Source organism: Amphibalanus amphitrite, unplaced genomic scaffold (genome assembly GCF_019059575.1).
Source record: "Amphibalanus amphitrite isolate SeventyFive unplaced genomic scaffold, NRLGWU_Aamphi_draft 001588F_arrow, whole genome shotgun sequence".
Classification (NCBI taxonomy): domain Eukaryota; kingdom Metazoa; phylum Arthropoda; class Thecostraca; order Balanomorpha; family Balanidae; genus Amphibalanus; species Amphibalanus amphitrite.
In genome coordinates this window covers 42,061-56,240 of record NW_024883081.1, presented here as the reverse complement: position 1 = coordinate 56,240, position 14,180 = coordinate 42,061, and the positions used below count along the sequence as shown (strand labels likewise).

The window sequence follows — 14,180 nt, the reverse complement described above, 5'->3', positions numbered from 1 at the left end:
CTACCTACTCATTCTTTGTATCATCATTTACCTACAAGCGACTCTCCCGCGGTTACGGGTTGTGTCGTGGGTGGAGCATTTCCAGGGAAGTTGGAGGGGCAAAAAGTTTCCAAACCTACAATGTCTGATCGTCAAGTTGAATAAAATGCCACGCTGAATCAATATCTATCATTACAGAATACAGATACGATATTTTGCATTACACAGACATTCCAAAGCTCCTCAATGCGAAAAAGGTTGAATTACAAAGCAACAAAGTCCCACAAATCAGCTAAAGTTGGTGGGGCAAACCGCCTATTGGTGGAGCAAAAATCAAAATGGGAAGTTGGTGGGGCAGCTGCCCCACCATTAACTGCATGGGAAGCTCCGCCCCTGGGTTGTGTAGCAGCTTCGGTGGCCGCGTGTTGGAGCGGAATTGACGACGGCCGAGTGCTGGCATCGGCCGCTGCGTGGAACGCTGCAGGAGGATACGATGGACTTGGGCTACAAAAACCATATGAATCGCGCTCCATTATCGGCCCAATGCTCGAGCACCGGCGACACGGCATGCCGATTTTTCGCGTATACGGAGCTCCGTATCACTGCAGATCGCGCACATGGACATTCTGTCAGCGGCGTCAGGGACGCTTATGGTCCGCCTATCGGCCCGGCTACCGGTTCTGCCAGACCGCTATTTATTCATACCAGCCCGTTCGACACGAAACACTGGGAAAACGTCACCGGGAGGCGCCCGGCGGGCAGTGTCCCCCCCCCCCCCGGCCTTGGCGCCCGGCGGGCCTATATAAGTGGGCGAGTGCGCCCGGCGGGCAGGCACTTACCTGGACCTCCCTCCGACCCCAGACGGCCATCATGCGTGCTCAGGTAAGTGGCGGGACGCCCCGTGCCTAGCTGACACACGGTGAACTCAGTGGAACTCAGCGGGACACAGTGGAGCTCAGCGGAACACAGAAGAACACAACAGCCGAACACAGCCGAACAGCAGGCCTGGCTCGACTTGCTCATAATATATTGTCCAAAAGGGTCTGAATTTAGAAAGGCTATGATGGTTCTTTGATGCCATTAAACAGCATAATAAAGAAATCACTTCAATGTTAAAAAACAAAACTTAAAAAGAAACATATTCTTTAGCAAATTTATAAAAACGTATGGTGTTCTAGAAGTTCTAGCAAGACCGGACTTTCTTAACCCTATTCCGGGCGGGGGGTGGCCTTTAACCCGCGCCCTGGTGGGGTCTGTTTATAACGCGACCTGGTGGGGGGGGGGGGGCTATTTTTTGCCCCCCCTCGTATCTCCGAAACTACTGGACGGATCCGCAAAATTCAAACGGCGTTCGAAAGGCCTGTCAAATTTGTCGAGGGAAACCAAATTTTATTGACCTCGGGGTCACCGATGACGTCACAGGTCACAGGGCGTATTTTAAGGGATTTTCACTGGGTCGGCAATCACATTTAGGGGCGGCATTTTGCACTCATAGGGGCGGCACTTGGCATCTGAGGGGGGCGCCATACCTACTGATATTTAATGACAAAAAAGACACGTTCGACGGTTCTTTTATAACTCTTTCTAAGTAATGATTTCAGATTCAACCTACCTAAGCTCAGCGGTATTACGTCTATTTTTCCGGGATATAACTAGTATTTCTCGTGTCATAATGCGACAAATGAACTATAATTTGACTTTACAAAAATTAATTTAAAGATTTTACCTGAGGTCAAGTTCATGAACTCACCATAAATAAAACATGTTGCATACCAGTCGATCCGTATCGTCAAGCTTAAAACATTCACGGTGTTTTATGGCTCTAGAACAGTGGTCGGCAGGTCACACGAGTGGTGCCCACTTTATGGGCGCTGGACGGGGCCATTACCCCCACTTGTCATACCCCATTGCAAGCCCCATTGCTTACACAGCAAGGGTCGCTGATATTCGGCCATATCCTTTGACGCCTCTATTTTTCTGCATCTAAATAAAATGCAACACAATTAACTCTTTTTATGGGGAGGGAGAGCGGGTGGAGTAAGGATGAAGTCATACATTTTTTATTCATTAGTTTCTCGCGTAATGAACAGCGTATTGATTTGTAACGATACGTTCATCCCCCCCCCCCAAGTTAATGAATGGTATACCTACCTACTCAAATAGTTTCGTGACCCCAGTGACATTTTCATTTAGTTTTTGAAATTTGAATGACCTTCACTCGGTAACTTTCTCTCCGGATCGGCCGGCGGACAAAACGCAAGCGAAGACAATGCGGGGAGTCCGGTGCTCTACCAACTGAGCTACGGAACAGGCAAATGCTCACCATAGATACACCGACTGAACGATCCCTTTATAACTTCAGCGATTGATAAGACAAACAGTGTGTAACTGTATATATAAAATGTAAGTCTCGAAATTGCTATGTCTTTGACCAAAGGTAAGGACAATTTTGCGACCCTTCCATTAGGTATAAGGAAATGGGAGAAAATCAGGGCATGCATGCCTCTTTTTTAGGTAGACAAATGTCAAAGTTAACGAATTTAAACATCATAAAACAATTAAAAATGAAACACTTAATCGGAAAATTTCTCCCCCACGACCCCTCGTTATGTCCTTGAGGTCATGTCAGGTCATGGAAGACCTCCATCAGTTTTTTTTCAATAACTTCTGATAGAGACATGCGACATGCCTGAGCGATGAAAACACCTTAGATGATATCAGTTTGACGATACAAATCGACTGATATGCAACGTGACCTTTACCAGTCAGGTCATGACCTGGACATGAGCTCAAATTTCCCAAATGACATTTGAATGTCAAATTATAGTTCATTCGACGCATCTCGACGAGAGGAGCACAGTACTGAAAAAACAATGTCATAACTTTCGTGAGTCAATAATTATTACAGTAAAAAGGTTCTTCATTAAAACAGCTCAGTAGAGGGGCGGAGGGGGGTCCACTGTCCACTCCAACCCTCCCCGGCCCGGCACGGGTTAACCCTCGCCCTGGCAGGGGGGGGGGGGGTCGATGCGACCCCCCCCCCCTAAGGTTTTTCGAAGATAGCGTAAAAACGGCGGCGCGCAGCGCCGCCAAATTTGGCACAGCCTATGGGGCAACCTTTTTACATATGACCTGAAAATTTCAGGTCCGGGTGACCTTGGGTCAGGTCACCAGGTCAGAAAAACCGGTACAAGGTCATGGTCAAATTTCAACTTTCTTTTTGCACCTGTCCAACTCACATTTGTTGACTGATTTCCTTCAAACTTTCAGGATGTGCTAAGTTCACCGAGTTGTATAACATATAGTCCGGCTTTTTTGAGGTCACTGACCTGAGGTCAGTTAGAGGTCATTACGTCGTAATGTTAAGCCTATGGGAAAATACTAAATTCGGAAAATACTGGAGATATCCGCTTCGTTCTATCACTTTTGTGCTTTGAAACCACGGTACTTAACAGCAGGTCACTTGGTGCTTCTTTGTTTGGTGTACTTATCCATGGGTCAGGTCAAATGAGGTCAAATGAGGTCAAATGACGTTTTTACCAATAACTTGGCACATAATGACGCTAGAGCTTAAAAAATGGTATTATTGTGTTCCTGGTGATCAGCCGAATCGAATGATATGCGATATGATGCAATTTGGTTAACTTGAACTTAATTTATTAATTTAAGTTTACTTAAAATTTAAGAAAAACTTTAAGTGCACTTAAGCAAGCTAAAAAGTATATCATTCGACGCGCCTTGACGTGCTGAGCTCACTGGTGCTTTTCTTTTTGCTCTATCTTAATTAGATCAAAAGTTATAAGCGAAAAACTTTTGGCCTGTTTTTAGCGAAATTTTTACATTTATACCCCCCAAAACCCCCCTAAATATTGACCTAGAGCAACCAAATTTGCACAGGGGCGAGAACTCCAGGGGGCCCACCTACCTACCAAATTTGGTGTTTCTAGGTGCCATAGGAGCCAATCGCGAGGGGGGGGGGGGTCGCATCGACCCCCCCCTGCCAGGCCGTGTTATGAAAAATGCCCTGCCAGGGCGAGGGTTAAACTAGTTGTGCTCTGGAGGTTAAGCCGTTGATGTTAGGTCAAGTCTGAGGACTTTACATATAGGAACGTTGAAGAGCAATCGAATGCTTTTTTTCGCGGTGCTGTAGTTCTATTCTTCCCCGAGTTATCGCCAGTTTGTCAATAAATGTTGAAACAGACAACATTTCACCTTTGATGGACCTCTGGTCACCTTATATTTGACATTTGACTTGACCTAACTTAAGTACGGTTAACCAACTAACCCAAGTAGTTTTTGACACTCTTTCGAATGCCGCTTACCGCGTGTCGCTACGTGGCCCAGTAGCCAAGTTATAGGGGTCGGGAGGGGGTTCAAACCTCAGCCCGGCGCCGGTTAATTAACCCTCGCCCGCACATGCCATTTTCCCATCCTAGAACGCACATGGGGGGGGGGGTTGCCACCTCCCCCCCCCCGCGCCGTTTCGTTCCTGTTGGAGATAGAGCTTAGCGGTAAAGACCAAAAAGATTCTTTGGGAAGAGACGAATCCAATGATGCCCGATTTTACCTTCTCAGGTCAGGTCAAACTAAAAAATGTTGCTGTTTTGGGTCACCGTTGGATATCAAGTGCGCTGCTTAGCATATACCGATGACGATGCCGTTTTCTGGTGCCAAGCCAGCTAGAACCTCTTTGTCACACTACCCGACCAGATTTTTGCTGCTGAGGTCATTTCAGGTCAAGTTAGGTCAAGGTCAGTTATATGTGTTTGTATGTCTGTGTGTGTCTGTGTGTATACTGATGTGTGCACCGATTGTTTTTGTGTCCATATTACATGAAATCATGATCTGAGAAGCTTTTACCAAAAATGCAGTCAAAAAAAACTTCACAAAAAGTAAATTCAGCTTGCCTAAAACGCAATTATCTTAGATGACCTAGGTTGACCTTGACCCTGACCTTGACCCCTGTACATCGTCGAACAACATGTTCCATGATAGGTGGGAGGTAAGACTGGCAAACAAGGCCGAAATCAAGGTGTCAAAAGCTCACAAGGCCCATGGCAAACGCAAGATGTTGAGAATTGGCCATTTGGGTCATGACATGACCTAACAAACAAGGTCATATCTCCGAAACCAAAAATCACAGAAACTTGAAATTTTTAGTGGACATCAAGAAAGGATAGAGGAGCAGCTATACCAAAAATCAGCCTTCTAGCTCTAAAAATGTTGAGTGCAGAGCAGAAAGACTACCTGGGGGGGTGGCAACCCCCCCCCCCATGTGCGGGCGAGGGTTAAGGGAAGGCACTATCATTTTGGAGGCGCTGCAGATATGCTAAGGGACGACAGCATCATTTTGAGGCGCGCCACCAACTTTTTTAGGGCACTTAAACCACTTTGAGGGGCACCACCGACACTGTGAGAAGCGCAATTATCTCTTTGAGCGTTGGGGGTGGCGTACCATTACATTGAAGGGCGCCATGTGCGCAGTGATGTGGGGCAAACTGACAATGAGGAGCGCCTCCGATACTTAGAAGAGACGCCAACATTACTCGGGGGGGGGGGGGGCAACATCACTTTTATTTTGAGGACGCCACCCCATTGTAAGGGGCGGCACTGTAACTTTAAGGACCGCCGCGGATACTTTAAGGGGCGGCTCCATCATATGGAGGGGCGCTACAGATCGTTAACCCTAGAACGCCTAGGGGGGGGGGGTTGTATCAACCCCCCCCCCTGAGGTTTTTTCGAAGTCCACGCTAAACGGCTTGTCGTAGCGGGCTGAAATTTTCAATACCCTCTGGGGCAACCTTTGCGCATCTTTTGCCGAAAAAAATTTGATCGGGTCATGTCAGGTCACGGAGTTATGACGTCATAAGAGGTACAGCCTCCGGCCGACAGTTACCAAACGTGTGCGCCGAATCCCTAGGTTTTCTGCCGGTGATACCCACATTGTTTGATGGATCATGATGAAACTTCCCATGCATGTTGGGGCAAGCATTGGCTATCGTGTGGTGCAAGAAAATTGACCGGGTCAGGTCAGGTCACAGAGCTATGACGTCACAAGAGGAACAGCGTCCGGTACTATTTTTGAAAAGCGCCCGAACCACTATTTTGCTAATTCTTGTCACCTCAATGGGAATATGCAGCAATAATAGCTTCTATAGGGAGCAAATGGACCTCCCAAATCCAAAAATACAATCAGATTTCAAAAATTTAAATTTTGATTTTTCGAATTTCTGCCGCCGACTGTGACCTTGCCGACTTCCGGCGCTCCCAACGCGCCATTTTTAGAGCTAGGGAAACGAAATACATACCAAACGATAGAGAATTGATCAAGGAACACGATAGTGAAGGTTTCAAGTCGATATATCCCACCGTTTTGCCGCAATCGCCGCGGAAAGTTGAAAAAGTTTGATTTTTTTTCGGAAAATTTGACCTTTGACCGGTCATAAGTAGGTCAAATGTTGACCTAGGACCAAAAAATATACCACCAATCGCGAGATCTCGTTGAGAGCAATCCGTTGGTTTTTTCCGCTAAGCTCTACGACCTTCCGTTTCGAAACGCCAGGGGGGGGGTCGTAACAACCCCCCCCCCCTGGTCGTTCGTGTTATGAGAAATGGCCTGGTCGTGCGAGGGTTAATGGGCGGCAATAGGTATGATATTTAGGGACTCCGATACTTCGAAGGGCGCCACCGTTTGTTTGAGGGTGACATCATCACTTTGAGGGGCACAACCGATACTGTTCGGAGCGCCACCGACACTGCCAGGAGCACAGTCATCACTTTGACCGGCGCTTCTATGACATTTAAGGGCGCCGTGAGCACATTGGGGGGGGGGGCGGCACCATGACGTTGAGGGGCGTTACGGAAGGTTTGAGGGGCGACAACATGACATTGAGGAGCGCCTCCGACACTTCGAGGGACACCAGCATTTCTTTGAGAGGCGGCACCTTGAATTTTGAGGAGACACCACCGACACTGTAAGGGGCGGCACCATCACTTTGAGGGGCGCCACGGATGGTTTGAGAAGCGGCACCATTATGTACATATATGGAGGGACGCTACAGAAAGTTAGAGGGCGGCAACATTGTATTGATGAGTTCCTCCAAAACTTTGAAGGGCGCCACTGACACTGTAAGGGGCGGCACCAGCACTTTTAGGGGCGGCAGCATCATTTTGAAGGCCGCCACCGACTCGTTGACAGGAGACACCATCACATTTAGGGGCGTCACTGGCACTTTGAGGGAGGCACCATCACATTGAGGGGCGCCACCGATGCTGAAAGGGGCGGCATCATCTGCTTGAGGGGCAGCTCCATCACAATGAGAGGCGATGTGGATACCTAGAGGGGCGGCACCATTATATTGGTGGGTTCCTCTGACACTCCGAAGAGCGTCACTGACACTATGAGGGGCGGCACTAACACTTTAAGGGCGGCAGCATCATTTTGAGGGGCGCCACCGACTCGTTGGCGGGCAGCACCATCACATTCAGGGGCGGCATCATCTTCTTGATGGGCGGCATCGTCTGCTTGAGGGGCGGCTCCATCACAATGAGGGGCTATGTGGATACCTAGAGGGGCGGCACCATTATATTGGTGGGTTCCTCCGACACTTCGAAAGGCGTCACTGACACTGTAAGGGGCGGCGCCAACACTTTAAGGGGCGGCAGCATCATTTTGAGGGGCGCCACCGACTCGTTGGCGGGCAGCACTATCAATTCAGGGGCGCCACCGGCACTTTGAGGGCGGCACCATCACATTGAGGGGCGCCACCGATACTGAAAGGGGCGGCATCATCTTCTTGAGGGGCGGTATCATCACATTGCGGGGCTCCACAGATGCTTAGAAGGGCGGCACCATTTGGTACATTGAGTGGGGCTACTAACAGATTCAGGGGCGGCACTGTCACATTGAGTTGCGGGATCATCACTTTCTATAGACGGCTGTTTCACTTTAACCCGCGCACCGACGGGGGTCTGCGCCAACTTAGTACCGACGGGGGGGGGGCGGATGACCGCCCCCCCCCCTGAGATCTCGAGAACGAAGCAAGATAGCGACAAGCGGTAAACGGCATCGGATACGCACGGTCAAGATCTACAATTTTTACTAAGGTCATTTTCAGGTCAGGTCAAAGATGACGTCACAGGGGTCGAAAAAGTCAAAATGGCGGCGCTAAATATGGAGAGAGTTTTTCTCGAATAACTTTCGAATTAGTCAAGATAGGAACAAACTAAGGGCATCATCGTGATCCTCTCGTCAATCCCCATCGAATGATATATATGTTGACCTCGAAAGGTCAAGGTCAAAGGTTGACCTCAGGTCACGTGACCTCGAGGTCATCATGTATATCATTCGATGCGTCTTGACGAGCTGAACACAATGAGACCATCCACGCGTCTGTATCTTGTTCCTGTACGGAGTTATTGGCCAAAAACCTTTGGTGACCTTTGATGACGTCACATGACCTCACAGCTGCCTAACAGCAAAACAGACCTCAAGGTAGTGAAGGTTGATCGTATATGAAGTCATGTATGGTATATGGGGCCATTCCGACCCGTTTTAGTGGTAAAAACAGGGAGTTGATTTTTCCCCCATTGACTTATAATGGGGAGGTCGCGAAATTGACCTGACCTTAGGTCACCGATATCAAAATTCCGAGATATACAAATTGTAGCTACTAATGACCTAATAACATCCTGCGACTTTCAAAGGCCTCCGACATCTACTGTAGCTCTGGCACGGTGACAAAGTTGCAAAAAAGTGACTTGAGGTTGGGTCATTCAAAGTGACCTGGTGACCTGACCTTGAAAGGTAGGAGGTTCAAACTTGCACACCATGTGTAAAATTGATAAGGGAATAGTCATACCAAATTTCGCGGCGCTACGCGCCGCGGTTTTCCCGCTATTCGAGAAAAACCTCAGGGGGGGCGGATATCCGCCCCCCCCGTCGGTGCGCGGGTTAAGAGGCGGCATTATCATTTCGGAGGGCAGCAGCCTCACTATGAATGACGGCACCTAGCCTGCATGTGCGTGCTGCATCCTAGAGGGGGCGGCCACTGGGTCGGCAAACGGCTGTCACTGGGTCGGCATTCTCCGTGACTGGGTCGGCAATTGCCGACCCAGTTAACATGTTAAAATACGCCCTGTCAGGTCAGGTCAAAGATGAAATGTTTCACCGTTCACGGGTCTTCTAGGGAATGCGCTATAACACCGAGGAAAACGCATTTTGTCGGGAATCAGCGATAGGGCGTCAGTTGCCTAGTAGATATGTTGCTGTTAGAGGTCACTTGTCATACCAGGTCAGGTCATAGGTCAGGTCACCAAAGGTCACCAAGGGTCACCACATGAACCCAACTTTACTAAGGTTATGCGATGCATGTTTTATGGCCAGTTTTTCATTTCCAACTCAATGGTGTTGGTTATAAGACCATCAGGTACGGTTTAGGTCACTTTCTGGTGGAGGTCAGGTCAAGGTCAGGTCAAAAAAGGTCAAATTTCAAAGTTGATATTTTTGCATAAAATGGGTATTGATTCGATGCAGCTCGTCACGGGGAGTCTAATGGTGGTCTTTGTTTTGCGCTACGAGGTCTAGAATTGCTGAAAATTGAGTTTGAAAATTTGACGTCATCAATTTTGAACAGTTTTTTCGCTATAACTTGGCCAAAAAAAGAGGTATCGATCTCAAATTTGGTATGTAGATAGAAGGCGGTAAGGACTATCACATATATTCCGTTTTTTTCGAAATTCAAAAAACTTTTTGGATTTTTTGGCTATTATATTCAAAAAATCTATTTTTTTATTTTTGGGGGTCAAAATCCAAAAATTTCAAAAATCCGAGATAGCAGTTTTGTAGCCCTGTCCATTCTACAGCTTTTGTGTCTGAATCATTTTTCTGTATTTGCAAAGCTTTAGGCCTGACAGCTCTTCCCGCGAAACCCTTTTTTGGGTCGAAAACGGCAGAACATGACGTCACTCTGACGTCATTTCCGGCCAACCTATCATAGCCTTTGGAAAAAATTTTGGTCACAATGTGTAAAATTGATGTCCGGGAGGGTACTGAAAGTTTGGTGACGATCGGCGCAGTGGTTCTGGAGATATATCGAAAAGTCTGTCTGGAGGGGGGGGCAAAAAATAGCCCCCCCCCCACCAGGGCGCGGTTTAAGGCCCCCCTTCAGGTTTTTCTTGTGCCATTGCCAAACGCCGCAAGACTGAAAGCTCATACTCGGTGACTTTTTCTAAACATTCATTGCGCACATTTTGACAAAAAAAGTTGCCGGGTCAGGTCAGGTCAGGTCACCAGAGGCGGTTTGGTGACCCCACCTCAAAAAAGTTTGCAATCACGCCAGAGCTAGAGTTTTTGACGGAACCATTTCTTCTCTTCAGGTCTTAGCTAGGGTACCAGTATGTGCAATTTGTATGTCTCAGAATTTTTATATCTGTGACCTGAGGTCAGGCCAGACTCGTGACCTTTACATTGCAAGCCTATGGGAAAATATTGAAACGCCTCCTGCTGTGTGTAATCGAGTCAAAACCACCCAATTCTTTCAGTATTATGGAAGATTATCTCATCGGATATAATCCTGGTACCGCTAATTGACAGGGGCACCGGGAAAGGTCATCTGAGGTCATGTGACGTCATAAATCGTTTTTCTGTCAATAAATCACGACATGATGGTGCTAAAGACTTGTAATTGGCACCAAATTGCTCGCCTGGTCAAGGCACGTCGTTTGGTATGCAGCATGACCATACCACACAACCTCATTGATGAATGACCTGACCTTGACCTCGGGTCAAATTTCAAATTGATCTGTGAAGGTCATCGCATACTTATTTCGCATCGCCTCGACGAGAGCAACAAAAAATGTATTAATTTTATGTCTCTATGTTTCCTAGTTTAAAAGTTATATAGGTAACTGATTCCAAAACATTTTATCGTTGATGACCTCTGGTGACCTCAATATTGACCTGACCTGAAAATGTTTTATGTAAAAGTTGTAGATCTTTAAACGACCTATCAAACGCCGTTTGTCGTTTGTCGCTGCGATGTGTAGTTTTTTAGATCTGAAGGGGGGGGGCGAAAAGGCCCCCGCCCAGAATCGAACTTTTCAGAGTCCGCCCGGAATAGGGTTAACATTTCCCCCTCCGTTTAACACACAGGGTTAACGTTGACCTCAAACTTAAAATCTTAAGAGTGCTTTGGGAAGGTCTCGTAGAGACCTTTCGAACGCCCCCCCCCCCCCCCCCCAGGCTGTCGTGGGCACGGAAATAGCCCAGGCGGTGCCGGGTTAAGTTCAGCTGCAATTTTTAGACAACTGATACCTATAGTTAAGAGCTAATGTGTGCATGCGCTGTGGCCTGTGAGCACTGAGCATGCATCATTTCCCCATATATATATATATATATATATATATATATATATATATATATATATATATATATATATATATATATATTTGCATTCAAAATGAATCTAGGGGACACACACTTCCTTTTGCTGTTCAATATTAGTTAACCGTCTGCTGTATGAGTATTCATTTGCCGATGGTAGGACCGAACTGGTCGCTAGTTGGCAGCAGGTGCTGGCCGTTGGCTGACTGTCCGCCGTTTTCGCAGGTGCTGGTCACCCTGCTGCTGATGGCCGCCATGGCCTGGGCTGCGCCCATCCCCAGCGACGAGCAGGTCTCGTCCAAGGTCTCCGGTGGCGCCTCCCTGAGCGCACTCGGCCGCAGCGCGGCCGGCGCGCGAGGATACAACGATGACGACGACGATCAAGATGACGCTTATGATGACGACGATGACGACGACGACGATGACGACGATGATAACGATGATGATGATGAAGATGATGATGATGATGATGACGATGATGATGAAGATGATAATGACGACGATGATGATGATGATGATGATGACGACGACGACGACGACGACGATGGTGATGATGATGATGATGATGATGATGATGATGATGATGATGATGATGATGATGATGATGATGATGATGACGAGGATGATGATGACGATGATGATGATGATGATGACGACGACGACGACGATGATGATGATGATGATGACGACGACGATGACGAGGATGATGATGATGATGATGACGACGACGACGATGATGATGATGATGATGATGATGATGATGAAGACGACGACGACGACGATGATGATGATGATGATGATGATGATGATGATGATGATGATGATGATGATGATGATGATGATGATGATGATGATGATGATGATGATGATGATGATGATGATGATGATGATGGTGATGAAGACGACGACGATGACGATTAAGCAATCGGCATCATGGAAAGCTGAAGACAAGCCAGCACTGTTACTGACGAGGCAGCTGGGAGGTGCCGGGGCGAAGTGGGCGGTGAGACAGACTGCAGGGCTCCGCCGCCTGTTACAGTGCATTCACTTGTTCCCGTTCCGCGCCGGATAGCCCTACTCCGTATTGAACGGCAGCTGCTTTCGCACAGTCCTTCCACGTAATAGTGTGGCTGGTAATGTGAATCTCGCTGGACCAAGACCTTGTCGATGAGGCTCGTTCACATGCTGTGCGTTTCTTCTAGTTCTGTCTATCTCTACCTTTCAAATACCGGCTCCTTATGCCAGTACCCTACTATGCCGGCGACTGATGTTGCTACTTCCATGCTCGAAGAACCTACTGCTTTCCCTGCGCATTTGTTAACACCTGGGTGTGCACAGACCATCAGTGTCATCCTTGCATTTCCAGCTTTTGTCCTGTGTTAGTGTCTGGTCATAACGACTGCCGATACTCAGAAGGTCTGCCGTGTTGGTCTTTCCATAAGGCGCTGAACATTGCTGAGTACGTTGTTTTTAAAGAATTCTTTATTTGTTCGACTGTTTTGCATATGAAACTGAATAAACAGTTTACAAGACCTCTGCTAGCATTTCATACCGGAAGTGAATCTCGAAATATCACCAGTCTGTTCCGTCAGTGTTATTTTTGCGCATAAACTGCGTCGTCCGGTGTTTTTACATTCCTCAGACTTTTCGCAATAACAGCTATAGCCGATCCTAGCAGCTACGTCTTAGGAATGCCTCCAGCCTCATAGTCATTACTCCTTTCCGCAAAGGTTGCACGAAATTCAGTGCCGGGTCATTTAACCATCGCCGGACATAAAGGCCTGGCTACACTATGCGTTTTCTGCGTGCGTTTTTTGCGGGTTTGCGTGTTTTGCGTATTATCGTTCTAGAAAAAAGTTATAAATACCTAATATAACTTTTACATTGGTTATATACAAAAGTTAATAAAAATATTATGTAAACTAAAACTTAAGGTAAAAAAACATCACAAAACGTAATATCGTTCTTTTTTCTAGAACGATATCACGCAAAACACGCAAATCCGCAAAAACGCACGCAGAAAACGCATAGTGTAGTCAGGCCTTAATGGTTTTCTACATAGATAAAGCATACCTAACTATGTATGTCCCGTACGGGAGGGAGAGCAGGAATGACCCCCTCGCCGTTTCGCCCCTAATCATAAGCTAGAGCCTGGCGGAAAAAAACGAGCGTATGCGCCATTACAAGTTGAAGCGAATTGTACCCAATTTCAAGGTCTAATGTAAACCAGTCACCTCTGAGGTAAGGTCAAGTGCACCAAAGTAAAGGTTAGGATTTTGGTTAAAAAAAAAACTTCGCAAAAAATGACGCATGGCCGCGTGGGTTGCACCATGCTCAAGTGCGTCGAATGATATAAATTTTGTTTGAGTGAGGTCCACTTTAACCCGCGCTCTGCTGGGGTCTGATTATAACGCGACCCTGGTGGAAGAGGCTATTTTTTCGACTCCCCTTCATATCTTTTTTACAATATTTTTGGTGACCGACCCGAGCTTTTGTCGTTAGTAGCACACACTTACGCTGGGTTAGTACACCTTTACACGGGAGTACATAGTGTACCACATAGTGTAGTACGAAGCGTTTGCGGCACCCGCAAAGCGGGACAGCCTTGACGCCTTGACTGCACGCTTTCTGTCACGCACGCAAAGTGGCACCACATTTGTGCGCACGCTAGGGCTATCCCGATTTCTCGGGCCCGGCAGGTCAGAGGGCTGCTCCGGGACATGAAGCGAGACCGTGTCCATCCTCTCCATGGCAGAGCATTCTTCATAACACGGCCTGGCAGGGGGGGGGGTTGATGTACCCCCTTTGCGATTGGCTC

The 14,180-nt window shown here is 47.5% G+C and overlaps 1 protein-coding gene across 1 annotated transcript; it reads left to right on the top strand.

The window, feature by feature from the left end:
• The first annotated feature begins 810 nt into the window (after positions 1-810).
• Positions 811-12,899, top strand: LOC122374020 (acidic repeat-containing protein-like). Its single transcript, XM_043352526.1, has 2 exons — positions 811-861; positions 11,588-12,899. The coding sequence occupies exons 1-2, from the start codon at positions 850-852 to the stop codon at positions 12,281-12,283; spliced, it is 708 nt and encodes a 235-aa protein (XP_043208461.1). The 5' UTR covers positions 811-849; the 3' UTR covers positions 12,284-12,899.
• Positions 12,900-14,180: the final 1,281 nt, after the last annotated feature.